This window comes from Macaca nemestrina, chromosome 15 (genome assembly GCF_043159975.1).
Source record: "Macaca nemestrina isolate mMacNem1 chromosome 15, mMacNem.hap1, whole genome shotgun sequence".
NCBI lineage: Eukaryota > Metazoa > Chordata > Mammalia > Primates > Cercopithecidae > Macaca > Macaca nemestrina.
In genome coordinates, this window is record NC_092139.1 from 31,808,804 (window position 1) to 31,828,996 (window position 20,193).

Sequence of the window (20,193 nt, forward strand, 5' to 3'; positions counted from 1 at the left end):
TACCGAGATAGAGGAGTCATTTATTGAAAGCTCAGGGCTTGCTACTGAGGTCCCAGAGCTCTCTCTGAGGCAATTCTATGATTACCCAGGCAGTTTCCACCTCAAACTTGGAGTAGTGCTGCAGGGCCAGAGGGCAATTTTACTGTCACCAACACCAGCTAGAGACTGGGAGGGAAATTGAGGCAGAGTGGACAGGTGGTCTCTAGTAGTCAACAGGGAGGGCTGGTGGCCATGTCTCAGCCTCAGGATGCCACGGTCAGCACAACAGCATTCTGTAAGGAAGAACCACTCTTGGTTACGCCCCTGAGTCTCTGCAATGCCCCATCCCTGCAGCCATCTTTACCCCCCTGCCCTGGGATTGGTGCTGTACCTGGAACACAGCAGGTACTCATTAAATGAATAAATTAATGATGAACAAATGACATCCAGTGTGGGACAGGCTCTGACTTGAGGACTTAATAGACTCAAGTTCAAGTGCCATTTCTGCTATTAATTTACTGTGTGATCTTGGGCCAGAAATCTGACCTAGTTCAGCCTTGGTCCTCATCTGAGAAATGGGTACAGAACTCTCTGCTCTGCTCCCCTCCTAGAGCTATTCCACCACCCAGAGTTGTGCTGGTTTGAAAAGGATTGTGAGGCCATATCAATATTCCACAAGAAAAAATGTCATGATCCATTGGTCATATCTGCTGCAGACACAAGATAAGGGAGAGACAGCATATGTATTTGTTGCTGTTGGACCAGGGGAACTGTGATTCTGTGAGTAAATCTTAGGTTCCATTCTAGAGGCCAGACATGTGTCTGAATCCAATGGGAAAGAACTCCGTGATTGGTTGATGATGCCTGCCATGGGCAAGTAATGGAGGAGTGGTAGCACACACGTCATATATTCCTAAGTTAGGTAATTTGTAACTCACTGAGAAATTTAGAAAATGGGTCAGGGACAGACAAAAGGATGAAGCAAAGCATTCCCCTCATGAGTTCCAAGTAGGGCTTTCCAGAGACAAGCTTAAGGCCCATCTGCACCATATCTGCAGAGAAGACTCACCTCTATGATCTCCAGAACTGAACTGGAAAAACTGATGTTAAGAACCTTAGGCAGGGGAATTCCAACATCCAGGGCCACTGTGAAGAGAGAATCGTTGAAAACAAAGGTATGTTGGTGGGGAGGTCTTGGACTCTAGGGACCCTCGGACCCTGCTGACCCTATTCCATCACTTTCACTAGCCAGCCAGTTCTCTTCTCAGGGAATCAGCTTCTTATTGGCAAACTCCTACTTATCCTCCTACACCCAAACAAAAATGTCCCTATTCTGTATTGTGTCAGTGGTGTCCCTGTATCCAGCCTCCTAAAGGCTTCATCAATCCCTTACACACTCTGGGTCATCTATATTCTAATCATTTGTTTATATGATTATTTCCTACGAGACTGTGGGAGCTTAAGGCAGGACTGAGGTCAGATCAGCTCTTGAAGCCCATAGGCTGGCATGATGTAGGTGCTGATCAATGTTATTGAAATGGAAAAATTGGTGCCTCAGTATCTGCATCTTGCAGATGAGGACCGACCTCTCTCTGGCCTCAGTGCCCCCATCAGAACCATAAAGAGAGGCAACAGACTAGACAATCCCATATTTGGACACTCCACGTGTCCAAGAGAGCAAAAGCTGCCATACCGTTAAGCTTCGGTGCATACACTACCCGGACCACATGACTGAGCCATTCTTCTAAACGCGATTCCTGCAACAGAACACACAGGGCGGTGCAGGTGGTGCTCTGGGGTGTGGCTTTGCAGGCAGCAGCACCCCCTTCTCAGAGAGAGAAACCCAGGGACCCAGCCGCCTCAGCCTTCCCCAAGCCTGAGGCCACAGCTCCTGGCAGGCACAGGGCACTTGGGGGTGGCCTGGGCTGTCCACCAGCGATCCCGAAAGAGATTCTGTGATTTAGGCTGGCTTTACCCCAGGCCCCATGAGCTTGGAAGAAGTGCTTTCCTGTAAGAGTCTGTGGGGCCTGGAGGTGGGCAGTGCCTAAGAAAGAGGGAAGGAAGTGTGCCCAGCTCCAGTCTGTGGGCTCTGACCTTAGATTCCTGTCAGTTTAGGGACTCCGAGAATGTTCTAGAAACTGAGCCCATGGTGAAATTCCAGAACCTCAGAACTCTGTAAGAAGCAGGAACCTCGGGGCTCTGTGACTTCTGAAATGGAACTTTCTGAGTTTGGGAAACTTATTACTTGGGTGAAGTTCCAGAATGATGGACCCTTGTGAGGTTCTAGATGTCCAAAACTTTGTGAGGTTCCAAGACCGTGGAAGATCATGAGATTCACTTTCCTAAGATGATCACTGTTTCTCTCTCTCTCTCTCTCTTCCCACTGCCCCCACTGCTCCCCACTCTCTCTCTCTCTCCCCACTGCCCCCACCTCCCCCAACACACCCACACAAGCCCTGATATTTGCCCACTCTGGCTTATTGGGGCAGAGCCCAATCCTGAGGTCAGCTCAGCCATACGGCCCATGACTCATGGCCACCCCCTTTCCACACCACACCTGAAGACTCTCACCACCTCCAAGCCCCTCACCCTCCCAGGAACTTACGTCAAAGGCATAGGTAAAGGAGGAGGCCACCTTGACACTGAGCCTGGTGGAGAGAAGAGAGATGCTGGGGCCCCCGCTACCCCCAACCACCCCTGTCCCACCCCCAGCCTGCCCCACCATAGCTCTCAGGATCAGGAAACAGGGTTACAGGCCCAACACTCTCCCTCTATCCAGCCTTGACTTGGAGATTCCGTTTTCCTACCTGTAAAATGGACCCAAAGGGACCTAACCTCCCTTCTGAGGCATCATGACCACCACCTCTGGCCTTGGCGCTTTTGCCTGACTCCCGGCTATTTGACCCTGGGCAGATGGCTGAACCCTTCAGAAGAGTGGCCCTCCCCCAGACTGAGCACTGGACACAGAGTGCCTTGCATACAGCAGGTGCCCACTCAAGGCAGCAACTCACTGATGGATCATATCTGGCCCAAGTGCAGATTCAGGGCCATCTCTACTTCCTAAAAGGCGGACACGTGAACTAGCATCAGGAAGTGGAGGTGCACCCAGGCAGCAGGCAAGGCCCTCTGTCAAAGTCGGCAATGAGGCAACAATGGAAGGCAGGGGCAGCAGTAGCCTGTTGTGGGGGCGCTAAGATGGAGTCAGAGGAGCAATGGGTGCCTGTGACACAGGACACCAGGTCTCAGTAATCTCCAGGAAAGTCCCTATTGCCAGGGGAGGGACAGAGAGGCCGGGGCCCCGCCATGGTGACATCACTGAGGCCCAGACTGCAGACCTGCTCTAGGGACAGCCTGCTGTGTGAGCCTGGGCCAGCACAGTGCTTTGCAAACTATAAAGTACTGTGCATGTAGATGGTGCTTTGCAAACTGTAAAGTACTGTGCATGTGATGAAGGACCATCATCTTGGTCATTATGATTATCATGATGGATGCCTAGTTACCACGAGGCTGAGGAGAGTAGAGAAGCAAGAAGTCCACATGAATAACAACGCACTTCCTGACACTCAAGGCCGGTTGTCTCTTGGTTAGCCTCTGGGGCTGCTAACTCAGGAGTTTGGACTCCACATCCCGGCAGCAGCTTTATCTCCCAGAGGCAGGTTTTCAGCAGCAAGGGGTGCCGTGGAAGAAGCCCACTCGAGCCTGCTGCTCTGAGCCCCCGATTCCTTGTCTATAACATGGACTGACACTGTCTCCTCCCTGGCAGGTGCTGAAGGCAAAGAGGATGCTGGGAAAACACCTGGAACTTTGTTGATGCCCAAGAAATGGGAGGTGGATCCTGCCAGCCCCTAATTCTTGTTCCTAAAGACAAGAGCAAGATCCTGTCCCCAGGGTCCCACGTTACCGTTCCAGGCACAGGGAGATGTGCAGCTTGGTAGCCGAGGGAGTCAGCTGGGCACGCAGAGTCATGACCTGCATGGGCAAAGCAGGCAGAGGTCACCCGCAATCGGCAGAAGGAGCTTGAAGACAGGTCTGCCTCCATCCATCTGTTCGGTCTACTAACCTTACTGAGGCCCTACTGTGTGTCAGGGTCCTTGCTGAGCTCTGAGGAGGTAATTTGAAGGTTTTGCTCTTCTCTTGAACAGCAGAGAACCACAGTATTAAAATTGAGGGCAATTGGTATTGTAGGAGAGGAAGCTCTGGGGCTGCAGGGGCTTGGAGAGCCCCTCAAGCACGCCTGCTGTGCGGTGAGGGAAGGCCTCTCCAGTGAGGTAGCAGCTGAATCATGAAAGATGAGGAGCTAGTGGAGGGAAGGGGGAAATGGCACTCCAGGTGGTGGACCCAGCACAGACAAACCAGAGGCGGAGGACCTGGTAGACTTGAGTAGCTGAGGCTTAGGGGGCAAGGATGTGCAAGGCGAGGATGGGACAGGAGGACAATGAATGTCAGGCTCAGGTGTTTGGCCATGGGGAGCCAGGGCAGACGGTCCCGGGAGGGGCCTGCCTCCGTCCAGATGTGTGCAGAGGTGGGGTGGAGGAAGCCGACTGGAGAGGGAGGGTCAGAGGAAGCTGGAGCGTCATCAGGGAGATAGCTGGGCAGAGAGAGGCTGGGGAGATGGGGAGCAATGCCTGAGACCCCCAAGAAGCAGCGTGGGTGGCCCGAACAGGCCCAGGCAGACATGACGGGAGGGAGCAGGCAGGAACTGAGGCAGGGTCTTGGGGCTCAGCCCAGATGATGACAATGGTTGTTGGGGGGCTTCCTGTGCTGGGCTATGTGGGGCTCCCACCCTGAAATCAGGGGCGGCACCTCCACAGTCCTGGAGACGGTCAGCCCCATTCGGAACCCCAGTGCCAGACCCCCACCCACCCCTTGACCACTCACCGAGTTCAGCTCGAAGAGGGATTCAGGGGTCCCCTGAGGGACATAGAACAGCACATGGATGTTGGCTAGGAGGGAGACCAAGGCCTTCTTGTTGTTGAGTGTGACTGTGGGAGCTTCCTTCACCCGCAGGGACAGCAGGAGGTGCTGGTGCAGGGGCAACTTCCCCAGGGCCTAGAGAAATGCAGGGGCAGAACTCAGATGCCCCAGGACTACAGTCAGTCAGTCAGCAAACACTCACTGAGCACCTACCAGGCACCGGGCAACGTGCTGGGCAATGAGGTTGCAGCCTGAACAACACAGGCCTGGTCTCAGCCCCCACGAGGCTACACTCAGGGGTGGAGACACCAACCTGCGGGACTGCCACATCAGACTTCCGGTCTCACGCAGAGTCAGAATCCTCGCTGAGGCCACAGGCTCTGTGTCCTCCATCCCCCCTCCCCACCTCTCCACTTCACCTGCTCCCCTCCCTGCATTCTCCCTCTAGACTCACTGGCCACGTGGCTGCTCCTCCAGCTGCCAGGGATGCTCCCGGCAGGCCCCAGGGCCTTTGCACTTGCTGCTCCCTCTGCCTGGAAATATCTTCCCAGAGAACTGCAAAGTTCCCTCACTCAAGTGTTACCTCCTCAGCGAGGCCTTGCTGGTGGTGTCTAAAAGCACCAGCCAGCACTCCTAAGCCACCTTCACCACTCCATGCCTTCCACCTTCTGTTTCTGTTTTTGTTTATTTGTGCACTGTCTGTCACCTCCAGCAGAATGGCAACCCCTCAAGTGCAGAAGCTTTTGTCTCCTTTCACTGTTTGCCCTCTGTGCAGCCCCAGCTGCAGGTGTGCCCGTGTTCCATGGCAGGGCCTGTCACACAGTAGGTGCTCAGCGGATATTCGCTGACTGCCTAAATGAGTCACACGATCAGGAAATTCTGGGTCTCATGATTGCAACGTCATGAAACTAAGGAAATTACAGAACCACAGAAGCTTAGAACACATAATTACGTCCCTTGGGACGCTTACCTGCTGGAATTTGAGTCTAGGCTTCCTCAAGCCCAGAATCCCCAAGTGGCAGGATCATCAGGACCAGGAATGGCCTCATTCCACCCTCACATGCCACAGAATCTGAAGCCACATGGGGCTCTGAAGCTGCAAGGCCAGCAAATGGAGGCCAAAGGATTCAGCCTCCAGAGACTAGCCCTCCCCTGGAGGGGCAGGCCCCACTTGCTACATCTGGATACCCCTGCTTCAGTCATCTCTGCCTGCCCCATGTCCCTCTCCACTCCTGCCATCTGTAGGTTCTTCTGAATGTCTGACTCTAATTGCATCCCTTCCATGAGGCTCCTATGCCCTTTAGCCAGGGGACTCTGGAAAGCCGAGGCCCCCACCTCATTCATCCAGACTGCTTTGAATCACCACCTTCAAGGACTCAGAGTTTGTCCTCTGTACCCCCAAAACCAGCTTCCATTTCCATCCTCTCTGGTGAGAGCCCAGGCCCCCAGGCCTCTTTCCAACCTGTTTCAGAATCTGCTGTTATATAAGGACCTTGTAGTAGACATTTTAACTTCAGTACGAATTCCAGTTCTCACAGCTGGAAAGCGGCTGGTCCAGCCCCAATTGAAGGATGGGAAAGCTGAGGCCAGACCTTGAAGTCATGTATTCATGTCCACTAGGGAGACCCACCTGACCCTCTCCCTTTTCTTTCCTCTCCAAGACCAGTACCCTGAGTCTTTTTTCTGGGGACATTGAAGACTAAGGTCAGGATGAAGTAAGCCAATTGGAGGAAGGGAGCTCAGTAACCTGAAAAGAATTTTGCCCTTGTGTGCTACAGAAACAATTTCCATAGGATAAATGCCCAGTTGATTTCTGGGGCAGTCAAACGCTAATCCTTTACTCTCTAAGCAAAATCTGCTATCAGGAAAGGATGCTGTGTTCGTCATTCACACTTTAGTGTGAATTTGGACTCAATTGTTCAATTGCAGTTGCCTGGAGAGCTGTATTGAGAAAGATTCTGGAGCCCATTCATGGTCATCAGGAAAAAGCTACAATGATCAAAACCCATGAGAGGGTCACTCACCTCAGGGAGCAAAGCTGCCAGGTCTGTAGTTGTCAGTGGGACATCGCTGGGAACCTGGACCCCCAATGGGAGAGAAAGTTGGTGAGCACAGAGACAGAACAGGAATCCCTCGGCACACACAGAGCAGTTTTGTTCACCACTCTTCCCCCTACCCTGTCAATTTCATACACATATCACTACAAACACTCAAGTTTGTTCTAACAGCTAGCAATTATTGAGCACTTACTGCATGCTAGGCAGATGCTAGGGGCTCTGCACACCTTTGCGCATTTCACCTTTACAACAGCTCAAAGAGGTGAGTGCTGCCATTGCCCCCATTTAACAGATGGAGACACTGAGGCTCTTCACACAATTGGTAAGTGGTGACACCAGGATTTGAACACAGGCAGGCTAACTTCAGAACCTTTTACTCACTCTGCCAGGGCTCATGATCTAAAGACCCAGAGATCTGACCCCAGATCTTTTTGCCTTTTACCCAAATAGTATTTTCAAAAACTATGAATTCGTCTCTAGTATTTATAAATCAGGAAGTTGTATGTAAATTTTTCAGTTTCTGGCTAAAGAGTTGGAAAATCTGGTCACGCTGAACCTGTACCTCCTCCCCTTGCGTCAGCTGAGTGGCAATTACCTGAGAAATGGGGCACAGGGCCCCCAGTTCACTACAGTCCCATCAGGCCGCTAATTGATGATGGCCCAGCCTCCGGGGGCCCTGATGTTTGAGACCCCCCTGCCCTGAACTACACATGCCCACTTCTCACAACAACCCTGTTCACACAGGATAAGCATACACGCAGCACCAGGACGAGGCCTCTGACATTCCTCTCTCTTGCCATGATGCTCATATGCACACACCCAATGCTTCTATACACACATCCACGTCCGCAGGCCGCTCAGACAGGCACGTTCTTACACTCAGAGTCTCTGCTGGCTATGACTGCCCCCATCCCCCAACTAGAAGACACCTTCCCCGCAGCTCAGGGTCCTGTTCCAGCCTCCCAGAGGCCTTCAGAGTGCTGTCTGGACCCCACTTGCAAGAAGTGAGTGACCAACCCCTGCTTCCTTGGGCCTGAGCTACAAGTGGGGAGCCCAGGCTGAGACCAAAATAAATGCCTCTGGGTGGGGCCTCTGGGGGTCTGGGCTTTCCAGGATGTGAGAGGGGCCAGAATGGACAGAATGGAAGTTGGGAGGTACTAGAAGCTACAGAACAAAAGTTCAGGTAACTCTTGGTAGCAATCCAACCCGAGTCTGTCTTCTTTCTTTCTTTCTTTCTTTCTTTCTTTCTTTCTTTCTTTCTTTCTTTCTGTCTTTCTTTCTTTCTTTCTTTTCTTTCTTTCTTTCTTTCTTTCTTTCTTTCTTTCTTTCTTTCTTTCTTTCTTCTTTCTTTCTTTCTTTCTTTTCTTTCTTTCTTTCTTTCTTTTTTCTTTCTTTCTTTCTTTTTTCTTTCTTTCTCTCTTTTTTCTCTTCCTTTCTTTCCTTCCTTCCTTCCTTTTTCTTTCTTCCTTTCTTCCTTTTTCTTCTTTCTTCCTTTTTCTTCTTCCTTTCTTTCTTCTTTCTTCCTTCCTTTCTTTCTTCTTCCTTCCTTCCTTTCTTTCTTTCTTTCTTTCTTTCTTTCTTTCTTTCTTTCTTTCTTTCTTTCTTTCTTTCTTTCTTTCCTCTTTCTCTCTTTCTTTCTTCTTTTTTTTTTTCTGAGACAAGGTCTCATTCTGTGACCCAGACTGGAATGCAGTGGCACAAGCACAGCTCACTTCAGCCTTGACCTCCCAGGCTCACGTGATCCTCCCACCTCAGCCTCGCAAGTAACTGGGACCACAGGCAATGCACCACCGTGCCTGGCTAATATTTGTATTTTGTGTAGAGATGGGGTGTCTCCTGGGCTCAAGTGATCCTCCCCCTATCAGCCTCCGGAAGTGCTGGGATTACAGGCATGAGCCACCCTGCCTAGTTTTCTTTTCTTCCACTCAAATCTGCTCTTGGCCCACTCAAATCTGCTCTTGAGAAAGCAGTGGAAATGTTAGTGGTTCATACTTTAGTGCTTAGACTGTAGAAAGGCTCATCTGATACAGGGACGGAAACTGGGCTTCATTCCATATGCCAGTCCTGACCAATTGAAAGTGACCTCCTGGAGTGCCAAGTTGAGAAGGATTCAGAGGTCCCAGTCACATTTAACCAGGTAGAGGACCACGATCGATTAGCAACGTCTCCCTTAAGTACAGGAGTGGACAATAGCAGTGTACACACTCTAAACGTGTTCAACTCCCTTTTATTATAGAGAAGAGGGCTCAGCAGGGGCTGATCAGCGCGTAGGTCAGCACTAGCAATGCCAAGGCACAGCAGGGCAGGGACCCCCCCATCCCATCCCCCAGGCACCACACTCACCAGCTCAGGGGTGATGTCCATGTCGACGGGCACCGGTTGGTCTGCAGGAGTCCAAACATGGTGTTGAAGAGGTACAGTGGCACTGTCACCTGGGATGTGTGGTCCTCCTTGGGGGGCACCTTGGCTGGGGCAGGGGACTTGGGGAAGTCAATGATGTCACCAGCTACACTCTTCACGATAGGCTGCAGGGGCAGGAAACAGGGCCGAGTGAGGGTCTTGAGGTGCTCACCCACCCGCCTGAACCCGACATCGCCTATCTAGCCTCCCCCAGCAGCAGGAGAGGCCCCTCTGGTTACTCACGTTGATGTCCAGTTCTATGTACTGGTTGGAGATGAGAGGCAGTGTGGCCAGAGAGAATTCCAGGGACCCAAGAGCCCCAAGGGGCACCAAGCCTGCATGGGAAAGGGAGGGGTGGAGAACGACCCCATAAGCCCAATTCCCAATCCTAATAGCCCCTATTTCCATTTACTGATGTCTGCTGAGTGCCTAGCACTCTGCTAAGCATTCACTTGGCCGCGACTTCATCCCCATTTTACAGATGTGGAAATTGAGGTTCAGACAGGGGAAGTCACCAGGCCAAGGCCACACAGTCACAGCATTCAAAACCAGGATTCCTGTTTTCCAGAGTTGGTGCCACTAACACACTGCCACCCTGCCTGTCTTACATAACACCACCTACAGAGACATACCGGCCCCAAGTTTTCTATTCTTTTCCTGGTTGTGCCTTTTTATATTTTCCCAAACCCATTTTATGAACACCGAAAGCACTAGTGTCTCCATGAGGCACAGAGAGACTGGGGTCTGCTGGGGCCTGCGGGGCCTTGGGTTCCTTACTTGAGCTCTCTGGGCCTCGGTCATTCTAGTCTGATCAGGTAGTCATCATATCTTCCCCCTGTTTCTGACAGTGCCAAGCACACACTAGGTGCTCAATAAATGTTGGTCTGCAGCACCCAACATAGAGCGAACCGATGGTTCTGGGTCTGCAGTCCCTGCTAGGCGGCTCAGCCCAGGCCTCCTCCATGAGGCTCCTCAAAGGGGCAGCCTGTCAGTGTGAGGAGGAACTGAAGGACCCCGAGATCCTGCCCCTTTCGGCTCCCCTTAGTACCCTACCCCATTGGGGTCGTACAGAGAGGGGTAGAAGGGGCAAAGAGGAGGGCGTTGCGCCCTAACTTACCCAGCACAGCCCCCAGGAGCTCATTCACCACGCCCAAGCACACTGTCCACCACGGGGCACAGCTGTGTCAGAGAGACGGATGTTACAGGGCAAAGAAGAGCTCGCTGCGAGGACAGCTGCACGTTCTTTAAATGCTTTGCTATCTGGTGCTACGTGGTGCTGGGGACCAAGGCAGAAGGCAGAGACAGACAGGAGATACACAGGTGGGAGGCAGGGGAGGTGCTGGAGCTTGAGGTGTCAGGAGGGTTGAGTGGGCCCCCAAGCTGTCTTTCCTTGGTTACAAGAGCCCCATTAGAAAACCCCCAAAGGTGGCTGGGGGACCATGGGAGACACATTTCAGAGGCTGGTTTGGGCATGCGGACAAGGCCTTCATCTGAGGAGGCAAAAGTGGCTTTGGTTCCCCATAAAGTCACAGGCCATCCCCTGCCATCCTATGTGGGCACTGGGAAGCCTAGGATCAAGACCCCACAGCGGGGCACCTCCTCGCCTCCACCCAGAGAGTCAGGCCTGGATCTGGGGTGTCCATCCAGCATATCACCACATGTTCATTCCTAAGTCCTGTGCTAGGAGAACAGGGAGCAAGCGGTTTGACTTTCAGAATCCGAGTCTGGGGAATCACAGAGCCTGAGTCCCATAGCCCACTGGAGTGGGAGCCTCAGAGAGGACCATTCCAGCCCTTCATCCTCCAGCTGAGGCCAGAGAAGAAGGTGACCTGTCCAAGGTCACAGCTGCTTTCAGAGAAACAAAAGAGGGCTGTTGCATGTCAAGTGGGGGCCCCGAACTCCAGAACTTCTGAGATCAGGCAAGTCACAGAAATGAGAGGAGACGAGAGGGACTCTGCTGGGGGTGGAGAAAGCAAACCCTCTGGGCACCAGACGGGAGGTACCAGAGGTACTTCCCACTTACAGGAGGGAGGTATTTGGCAGCCAGGCTGACCGATTGCACAATAGAAGCCACAAATCTGGACTGTTACGAGAAATCTTCAATGCTGAATGTGGGCAATGAATGCTCATTTTCAAAACCTCTTTGTGTCACACAAAACCTAGCTGCTGGCCAACTGCCCCAGAGACTAAGTTAGGGGCTGCAATTGAAGCGCACCCTCACGCCCTGGGGGAAACCTGCCTGACATGGTCCTGCCTAGGGGCCCCTCCTCCTGCTAAGCTTCTTTTCCAAACTGGCTTCCTCAAGCCCAGGGCAGTTTTGCCAACCCTAGGCTCCCATTCCTCTGCCGCCCCCACCGGCGTTCACAAGTACGCACAGGGAGAGCCAGCCAGGCGGTGGGGCCAGGAGGCCTGACTGCCCTTTGCTGTGTATGTGGCCCTCCCTCTCCCTCGGTGATATGGGGCTTGGGCCAGACCAGCTCTCTCGGGTGTGGAAACCAGGATGGTCTGGGGCAGGCCATGGACAGACATCCTTTAATCTTCATATGTTTATATATGATGTATGAATATAGGTACATGTTTTTCTAGACATGATTGCCAAACACAGGGCTCAGTTTAAAACCATCAAGTGATTCAATTTGCATTTCAAGCTAATTTAAAGAAAAACATAAAGTAAGTACTAATACAAATGGCAGAAGACAGAGCAGGGGGTAAGAAGGAGCCTCCGATTTGGGAGCAGGGGACCCAGGCCACCTGGAGCCACACACTCGGGCTTGAGGATCTGAAAGGATCGTGTCATCCACCCCCAGACTAGCAGGCGCGCCAGGAAGGCCGGTCAGCAGGCCCGGATGGGATTACCTGGTGGGTGTGGAAGGGAAGTACAGCCTAATCCCGCCTGGCACCCAACTTTACCCAAAACTGGGGGAGAAAGAGGCCCAGTCCAGGGAGAGGGCATGCTGGCCCACGGCCCCCACACTCACCAGTCCCGGAAGCACTTTGAAAAGCATCTGTTCCACGACTCCAAAGAGTGGCGTGGGCAGCAGTCTGAGCAGAGGGAGACACGTGTGGGTGCGGCTGCCAGGTGGACGGTTCCGCCTGGATGACACGGTCGGGGGGACACTAGGGGCTCTGGATTTCTCCTGTCTCTTCTCTTGGGGATGGGGTTGGCTGAGGCTTTGGAGACCTGAGTTAAATCCTGGCTCCACCTCCCCAGGGGACCCAGGGAATGGCTTCATTTTCCCCAACTGTACAGTGCCCACCTTAGAGAGTTGCTGCTGCCTGGGTTATGGGAGTGTGTATGTGGCTGGTGTACAATCTGTGCTTGACAAATGTCTGTCTCCTTTGTCCCTCTAATATTTGTAAACAAGAGACACTCAGGCCTAGGACAATGATTGCTATTGAGCTCCCTGAGTGCAGGTTCAAGTATTTGTTAGATTAATAAATGAATGAATGAATGACACCTGAGGATAAGTGCATGTAGATGGGCTCAGGTCTGTTTGGAGACCATGGGGGTGCAGGGTGGCAACCACAGAGCCCCAACCACAGGACACCAACACTGTCCTGGGCTCCACTCCTCCCCAGGCCCCCTCTATCCCGGAAGAGCAGGACAGAACCACTGGAATTTAAGGAGCCCAAAGCCCTTGCCTGGAATCCCATTCTTAGGGCCCTTGTGGAGACAGGAGCAAGCTGTTAGCTAACGCAGAACTGCCTGATGACCCCTCACTGCTCAGAGTTACCCAACAAAGATGGGGCAGGAGCTGGGATTGGGCCTGGAAGGTGGACACAGAACAGTAGACACAAGTGGGAGGCAGCTGTGGCCTGGCTCAGAGTGCTGACAGAGGCCTTGGACCCAGCCAGAGAGCAGTCCCTCTCCACCCCCGCCAGATCTGTGCGTGTGATCCTGGGCAAGGAGACCTCTGGGCCTCCATGGTCCCATGAAAGTGATGATTCAGAGGCCAGGCATGGTGGCTCACACCTGTAATCCCAGCACTTTGTGAGGCCAACGCAGGCGGATCACTTGAGGTCAGGAGTTCAAGACCAGCCTGGCCAACATAGTGAAACGCCGTCTCTATTAAAAATACAAAAATTAGCATGGTGGCGGGCGCCTGTAATCCCAGCTACTCAGGAGGCTGAGGCAGAAGAATAGCATGAACCCGGGAGGCACAGGTTGCAGTGAGCCGAGATGGCACCACTGCACTCCAGCCCGGGTGACAGAGTGAGACTCCTTCTCAAAAAAAAAAAAAAAAAAAAAATTGTGATGATTCAACAAGGTGTACGGAGGGCCACCTGATTCAACAAGGTGTAGGGAGGGCCACCTGGCCAGCCCCTGGGAAGAGATGACATCATAGCGCCTTCCAAATAATCAAATCCAGCTCCACATGTACAGATAGGGACACGAAGGCCCAGAATGGGGAGATGGGGAGTGGGTCTCCCTGGGGTCACACAGCAAGTCAGAGGCAGAGTTGGGCCTCTCATGTGCTGAGAGCAGGGGTTGAAATCCCGCAGATGGAGGGATCCCAGCAGACCCTGGGCCCCTTCTGGAGGAGAGGGGACGGCAGGATCCGGTGAACCAGAATAGGGGAATGCCCAGGAGTGGGTGGCGCAAGCTATGGATTAAGCCGAAGTCCCTGTCGGTGGTGGGACTCAATCTGTCGGTCTGTGGAGGGGGTTGAAACCAGTGGGCGGGGCAGGCAGGGGTAGGATGAGTTCAGGTCCACGCAGCTGGCAGCTCCAGGGAGACCCGGGAGACGCCCAGATGAGTGCGAGATGATCCCGAGGGGGTGAGCGGGTCGGGGTTGCAGGCTGGAGCCTGCAGACTCACCCCGAGAACAGGCTGATGTGGCCCAGGAGCGTGCTGCAGCGCTTGAGGATAAGGATGGGCGTGCCCCGCGAGCTCACACCCAGTGCCACCCGCGACGTCACCTCGGCAGCCAGCTGCAGAAGGCCCCCAAGGGGGCTGCAAGAAAGGACGCTGGGAGCTTGGCCAGGCAACCAGGCCCAACCCTTGGCCCCACCCACCGGGGTCGGCTGGGTCCTGAGCAGAGGCGGGTTGAGGGTGGCCCTGCCAGTGCCCTAGGCACCGCATCCCCTTCTCAGCCTCCGCCTCCCAGCCCCATTTTGCACTTCCCTGCGCCCTCTTCCCCCACCCTCTCCGGTGAGCCTGGGCAGTGGGGTCCGGGTCTGGAGGAAGAGGGAAATGGAAGTCCCTGGGGAAGGGCAATGGCATAGGATCCAGGGGGGAAACAGTAGGATTGGGAGTCCCTTGGGGAGGAAATAGGGTGAAAGGAAATGGGGGATACAGGGGGAGGGAGTTGGGGGACAGCAGAGTAGGAGTCTCCAACAGGGCAGGGGGTGGAAGCAGGACGGTAGAGGTCCCCAGGACACACTCACCCAGAGCAATGCATGCCCACTTTGGTGTGCAGGTTCAGCTGCACCCCAAACCCCGGCAGCAGCTTCAGCGACTCCTTCGGCAGCGTGAGCTCCTCAATCTTCAGACTGGGATGGGAGTCAGGGAGAGGGCTGCCCACTCCCAGACACCCCCCAGTGCCTCCACCATCCCAGACCAGGCGGCGCCCAGAGTGGCTCTTGGTGGTGTTCCCTATCTCACCTCAAACCCACAGAGCCAGCTGTGAGCCCTTGGCCCATCACTTAATCTCTCTGGGCCTCAGTCTTCTTATCTGTAAAGTGGGGCGGTACTAGTTCCTACCTCGTAGATGTGTTGCAAAGACAAGTGAGATAATTCGAGTGCAGAACCTGGTACAGTGTGTGCTCAACAAATGTCCTATCATCATCACCGCTGGAGGCTCGAGGAATTAAAGCTTTTCCCCACTCCATCCCCACAGTCTCAGCCTTGGTTTGGTTTCTGGCCTTGACATTGCGCCCCACTGTACCCCCACACACAAATGCAACCCACATGGGTTCTGAGACACGGCCCCTCACAAGTCATTACTCTCTGTCTTCTGGGTCTTTGCCCAGGCTGTTCCCTCTGTCTGGAACACCCTTCCCTTGACCCTCCTTCCACTCTGCATCCCTCTTCAGCTTGCTGACTCCTCCCAGTTCACATGCACTGCTCCAGGAAGCCTTCCACCCTGGTTTTCTGCCTCAGGCAGATGCCCTCTGAGCACCTGTCCCACCCTGCCTGGGCTGCCTCCATCACTGCCCTGAGCCCATGGGATCTTCACTGTCAGACTCCACCACCTATGAGAAGCTCTTCGAGGCATGAACAATGCCAGGTTCATGTCTGAGACTCCAGCCTCACTGAGAAGGCAAATTTCACAGGGGAGGGAGAGTGAATATTGTATCAATAATAATAATAATAATAATATCTATCCAGCACTTACTGTGTGCCCGGCTCTCTTTCAGCTGCTTGGCACAGATTGACTCACTGTCCTGGCAACCACCCCATGAGTAGCTGCTAATACTGCAGCCAGTAAAAGGCAGATGGTTCAAACCCCAGCTCTGCCACTAGCTGACTGGATGGGCTTGGGTGAGTCACAGTGCTGCTGTGCCTCAGTTTCCCCATCTGTAAAATGGGGACATTGACAACACCTACCACAGAATGACACACAGCAAACCTCAAGCAACATCAGCATTTACCAGCCCGCTTTCCGGACATTATGTTCCGTTTAGGGAAGTGAACACCCATCCGTTCCCAGCACCCCATTGCCTCCTGTCCAGTGACTCTTCTCCATACGCTGGGCTTCAGCCTTGCCTGGGCCCTGTCGTTTGACCTTCCTCTAATTCGCCCACCAGCCACAGACTGGTTTCCACTGGACTTGACCAGGCAGTGTGGGCTGTGATGAAACACACAGACACATTCCCCTCTCCTCCCCTAGCTGGGTGAGCTTGGGCAGGTCACTTCACTGCCGGGAGCCTCTTATCTCCTCAGCTGTTAAATGCAGTTCATAATAGTCCTACCTTTGGGCTCAGTGAGATGATTCATTTACAATGCACAGTGCTAGACACACAGAAAAGCCTGAATAGGTGGTCATTGAGTTAGCACATATTAGGTATAATGTGATGCTCTTCATTTATTCATTCAAAAACACTTTTTGAGCCTGGGCACAGTGGCTCACACCTGTAATCCCAGCACTTTGGGAGGCCGAGGCGGGCAGATCATCTGAAGTCAGGAGTTCAAGACCACCCTAGCCTACATGGTGTAACTCCATCTCTACTAAAACCACAAAAATTACCCAGTCATGGTGGTGGGCGCCTGTAATCCCCGCTACTCGGGAGGCTGAGGCAGGAGAATCACTTGAACCTGGGAAGCGGAGGTTGCAGTGAGCCAAGATCACGCCACTGCACTCCAGCCTGGGCAACAAAGCAAGACTCTGTCTCAAAAAAAAAACAAAAAACTTTTTGAGCATCCACTGTGTCCCTATTTATGATCCCGGGGACACAGTGGCGAACAAGTCAGACAAAAATCCTACCCCTCCTATAATCTAGCAAAGGAGACATAAAACAAACCTGTAAAATGTATGGTGGGGATAAGAAAGGGCTAATCAGTGCAGACCTTTTTTGAGCGGACATCTGGAGGAGGTGAGAAAGGGAGCCATGCAGATAGCTAGATTAGCCCAGAGAGACTAAGCAACTTGCCCAAGTTCACACAGTGAGTAACTAGTGTTGACCCAGAGCTGGAACCCTCAACCACAGTGGCCTTCTGCTGTTCTTGTCCTGCCAGGCATGCAGTAGAGTCATCATTTTTAGACCTGGATCACGACCCTCCCACACCACCCTCACTGCCTATCAGACAAAATAAAAAGAGTCAATCTCTCCTCAATTCCCGGAAACAAAGCCAAGTCTTCCTGTAGCGCGTGCAGCAGGTGGGACTCACCCAGAGAGCTCCTCCACAACGCCAAAAACCCCTCCGTGGCCCAGCAAGCCGCCTCCTCCAAGCAGCCCTCCTGAGCCCAGGAGGCCCTGGTTCACGGCTATGACCGATCCCAGCACATTCTGCAGAGTGGGCCCCCCAACCAGTGAGTTCTGGATGGCTGCAGAGAGAGGGGAAGTAGGAAGGTACTAGAAACTGCACCCTCACCCCCAGGACCATGGCAGCTGCCTCCTTCCTCTGAGATTGAGTAGGCTTCTTTTTTAAAACGGAATTAACCCAGCGGTTACACTCAACTGGTGGAACCCACTAAGCCATAACAGCCTCTTACTCCCGCTACAGGGCCTGTGGCCACCCTCCCTGCCTGGCACATGGGAGGTATCCAGTAAGTGTTTGGAGAATGAATGAGCAAATCTCATGACAATCCCTTCATTTTACCAGTAGGGAAACTAAGGCTCAGAGAAGGGCAGAGACTTGCCCAAAGTCACACAGCAAATTGGGTTGGGGTCAATAGTGTAACTTGGGCTCCTGATCCTGGACTGCCCTGCAGCACTGTAAGGGAGGGCAAAGAAGGGGGAGCTTGTAGCCACCAGGGCTCAATTGAGCTGGAGGAGATGGTCCCTGCTCCTCTCTTGGGCACTCCAGGCCTGACTCAGTGCAGATTGTGGGAAGGGCAGGATGGAGGAACAGCCCTGTAGAAGTAGGGGCAGGCCAGGGGCCTCCCTGAAGCATTTCCTGCTCATGACCCATCTACTCCATCCCTGAGACTGTCACCACGGGCCACTGGGCTCTGTAGTACCAAATGCCAAGTACAGTTCCTCTACCCTAGTAATGTGAGGCAGACACTGGCCCAGCTAGCGCCCTCCTCTCGACCTTCTCAATCTCACCCTGTCCCTGTCCCTGAGCCACACGCAGTCCCCACACAGCCTCAGCCCATATCACCCAGTCCACCTCCCAGAAGAGGGAATTCAGCCTGCAAGGGAAACGTTCACTCCTGCACAGCTACTCCCAGGAGAATGTGCTCTCTAAGCAGCTGGGAATCACAGCCTGCTCTTATCTGCTCTTAAAACAGATGCTCTAAGCACATAGATTGAGTCATTGACACTGCCGCAGCCCCCTCACAGACTGCCCACCTGGGGCTCACCTTTGCCGAGTTCATCCTTGTCAATCTGAGCGAGCGTGCCCACCGTCTCTAGCAGCCCCTGGCATGGAGTCGCCAGGCCCCAGAGCAGAAGCAAGGACCACAGGCCCAGCATGGCTGGCTGCACGCCTGTAAGGAGCAGAAGCAGGAACTCTGAGACCCTCGTCCTGCTCCAGCCTTTCCCCTCTCTGTTCCCATTGTCAGCCTTCCTCCTCCCTGCCCACCTGGCACAGCCCAAATCCAGCTTCACTCCCAGGAAAGCCTTCTCCTTCCAAACGTAAGCAGGGCCAACACGCAGGTGGCACGGTGCAGCTGCCAATGCACTCAAATCTCCAAGGCACTTTCCAAGCCTCTCCCTCATTGGGTTCCATTTCTCAGATGGGAAAACTGAGACCGAAAGGGATAGGAGACTAGACCAAAGCCACAGAACTAATCAGAGACACAGTCAGAATTCAAGCCTGAGTCCATCTGACAGAAAAGTCTTAGTCCTCAGTGGCCCAGTGAGCCTGGCCGGGTGTCTGGAGTGACAGCTGTAGACAGAGGGGCTTCCCCTTCAGGACGGCAGGATGAGAGCTTTGTTTCCAGGACCTGCTTCCCACTGGCTCATGAGGCTGTTTCAGAAGGTCTAGCTGATTGGGGACACCCAACACTTAGACTTAACATGTCCTGTCTTTCTCTTTCCCCCACCTCCATCCCAAATCTTGTTGAAGAAGGGAATGGGGTGGCCGGTGGGGGCATGGCTAATCTGCTAAGTTCAGAGAGTGGGATTTTTCTTTAAGGAGTTCCTTATTTGCCCACCCAATCACATATCCATCTATGCCTACCTGTCACTCCTGCTTAAACCCTTCAGTGGCTCCCCACTGCCCTGGGTTGAAACCCAGGCTTCTTGCCATTACCACAAAATCCCTGCCTGCCTCTTTGACCTCCTTGAGCTTAAACATGCCAGGCCCCTTCCCACCCCAGGGCCTTTGCACATGCGGTTCCTTGTTAGGAAGTTTCCTCCCCTGTTCTTTGCATGGCTGACTCCTTATCATTCAGGTTCCAGATAAACATTGTGTCCCTGGAGAGGCCTCCCTCCTTCACTTTGTCTAAAGAAATCCATCTGTCACTAAACATCACCCAGAATATTTATTTTAAGGTGCTGATCTCCATTTGCAGTTTTGCATCTGTTTGTGTCCTCGTTTCTCTTCCCTGTAAACTCCATGAAGGCAGGGACCTTGTCTAAGGCCTCTGTGCATGGTTGTGTGTCAGAAGGGGGGTCCCTGCTGAGGAGGCAGCAGATAGAAATTCAGCAGCATGTCACTGGCCGGGAGAAACATGGGCGCTCCTGGAACTCTCTCCATACACAGGGATCACAGCCCACCCCTGCGGCTATGAATGTATACAAGTCTTTGCCTCTCTCTCGGCCCCAGATCTGGAACATGGTTTTTCTCTTCACCCACCCTCTTGGTACCCTCCTAGGGTGAGTTCCTCCTCAGGTGAGCTCTTTCCATGCCCATCAGTCATACGGGAGGGCAGAAGGTGGTGGGGTCAATGGCTGGGCAGCAGGACGAGCCCAAGGCTGCCTCAAGCTGTCTTACCCTTGCTCCTGCAGCTCCACAAGCAGTGGATGGGGGCTCCCGGCCTCCTGTCGGTTCCTCCACCCACCCGAGCTGAGGGGTGGCCCTTATATGCCCACACGGCTCTGAGGACACAAAGGGGCCACGGCCGCCAGAAACCCATCAATATGTCATGTCAGAAGCAAATTGCGGTTTTCCCCGAGGGCCTGGGCTAAGCCTTCCTGCTTAGAGGAGAGTAAGGGGACTGGGGTCGGTGCCCAGGAGTGGGAGTGAAGGCTTGGGGACTGCACAGGCAGCCACCTCCCTCAGAGCCAGGGG

At 53.4% G+C, this 20,193-nt stretch overlaps 1 protein-coding gene across 1 annotated transcript; it reads right to left on the reverse strand.

The window, feature by feature from the left end:
* LOC105496201 (BPI fold containing family B member 3) lies at window positions 1-19,921 on the reverse strand. Its single transcript, XM_011766387.2, is given in 18 exon segments — window positions 1-272; window positions 1,049-1,125; window positions 1,673-1,736; window positions 2,585-2,627; window positions 3,881-3,948; window positions 4,858-5,028; window positions 6,918-6,971; window positions 9,294-9,320; window positions 9,323-9,475; window positions 9,594-9,685; window positions 10,468-10,504; window positions 10,506-10,529; window positions 12,329-12,392; window positions 14,170-14,304; window positions 14,739-14,843; window positions 17,182-17,338; window positions 18,320-18,445; window positions 19,897-19,921. Coding segments are annotated over 17 exon segments (1,413 nt in total). The 5' UTR covers window positions 18,432-18,445; window positions 19,897-19,921; the 3' UTR covers window positions 1-242.
* Between the last annotated feature and the right edge of the window lie 272 nt (window positions 19,922-20,193).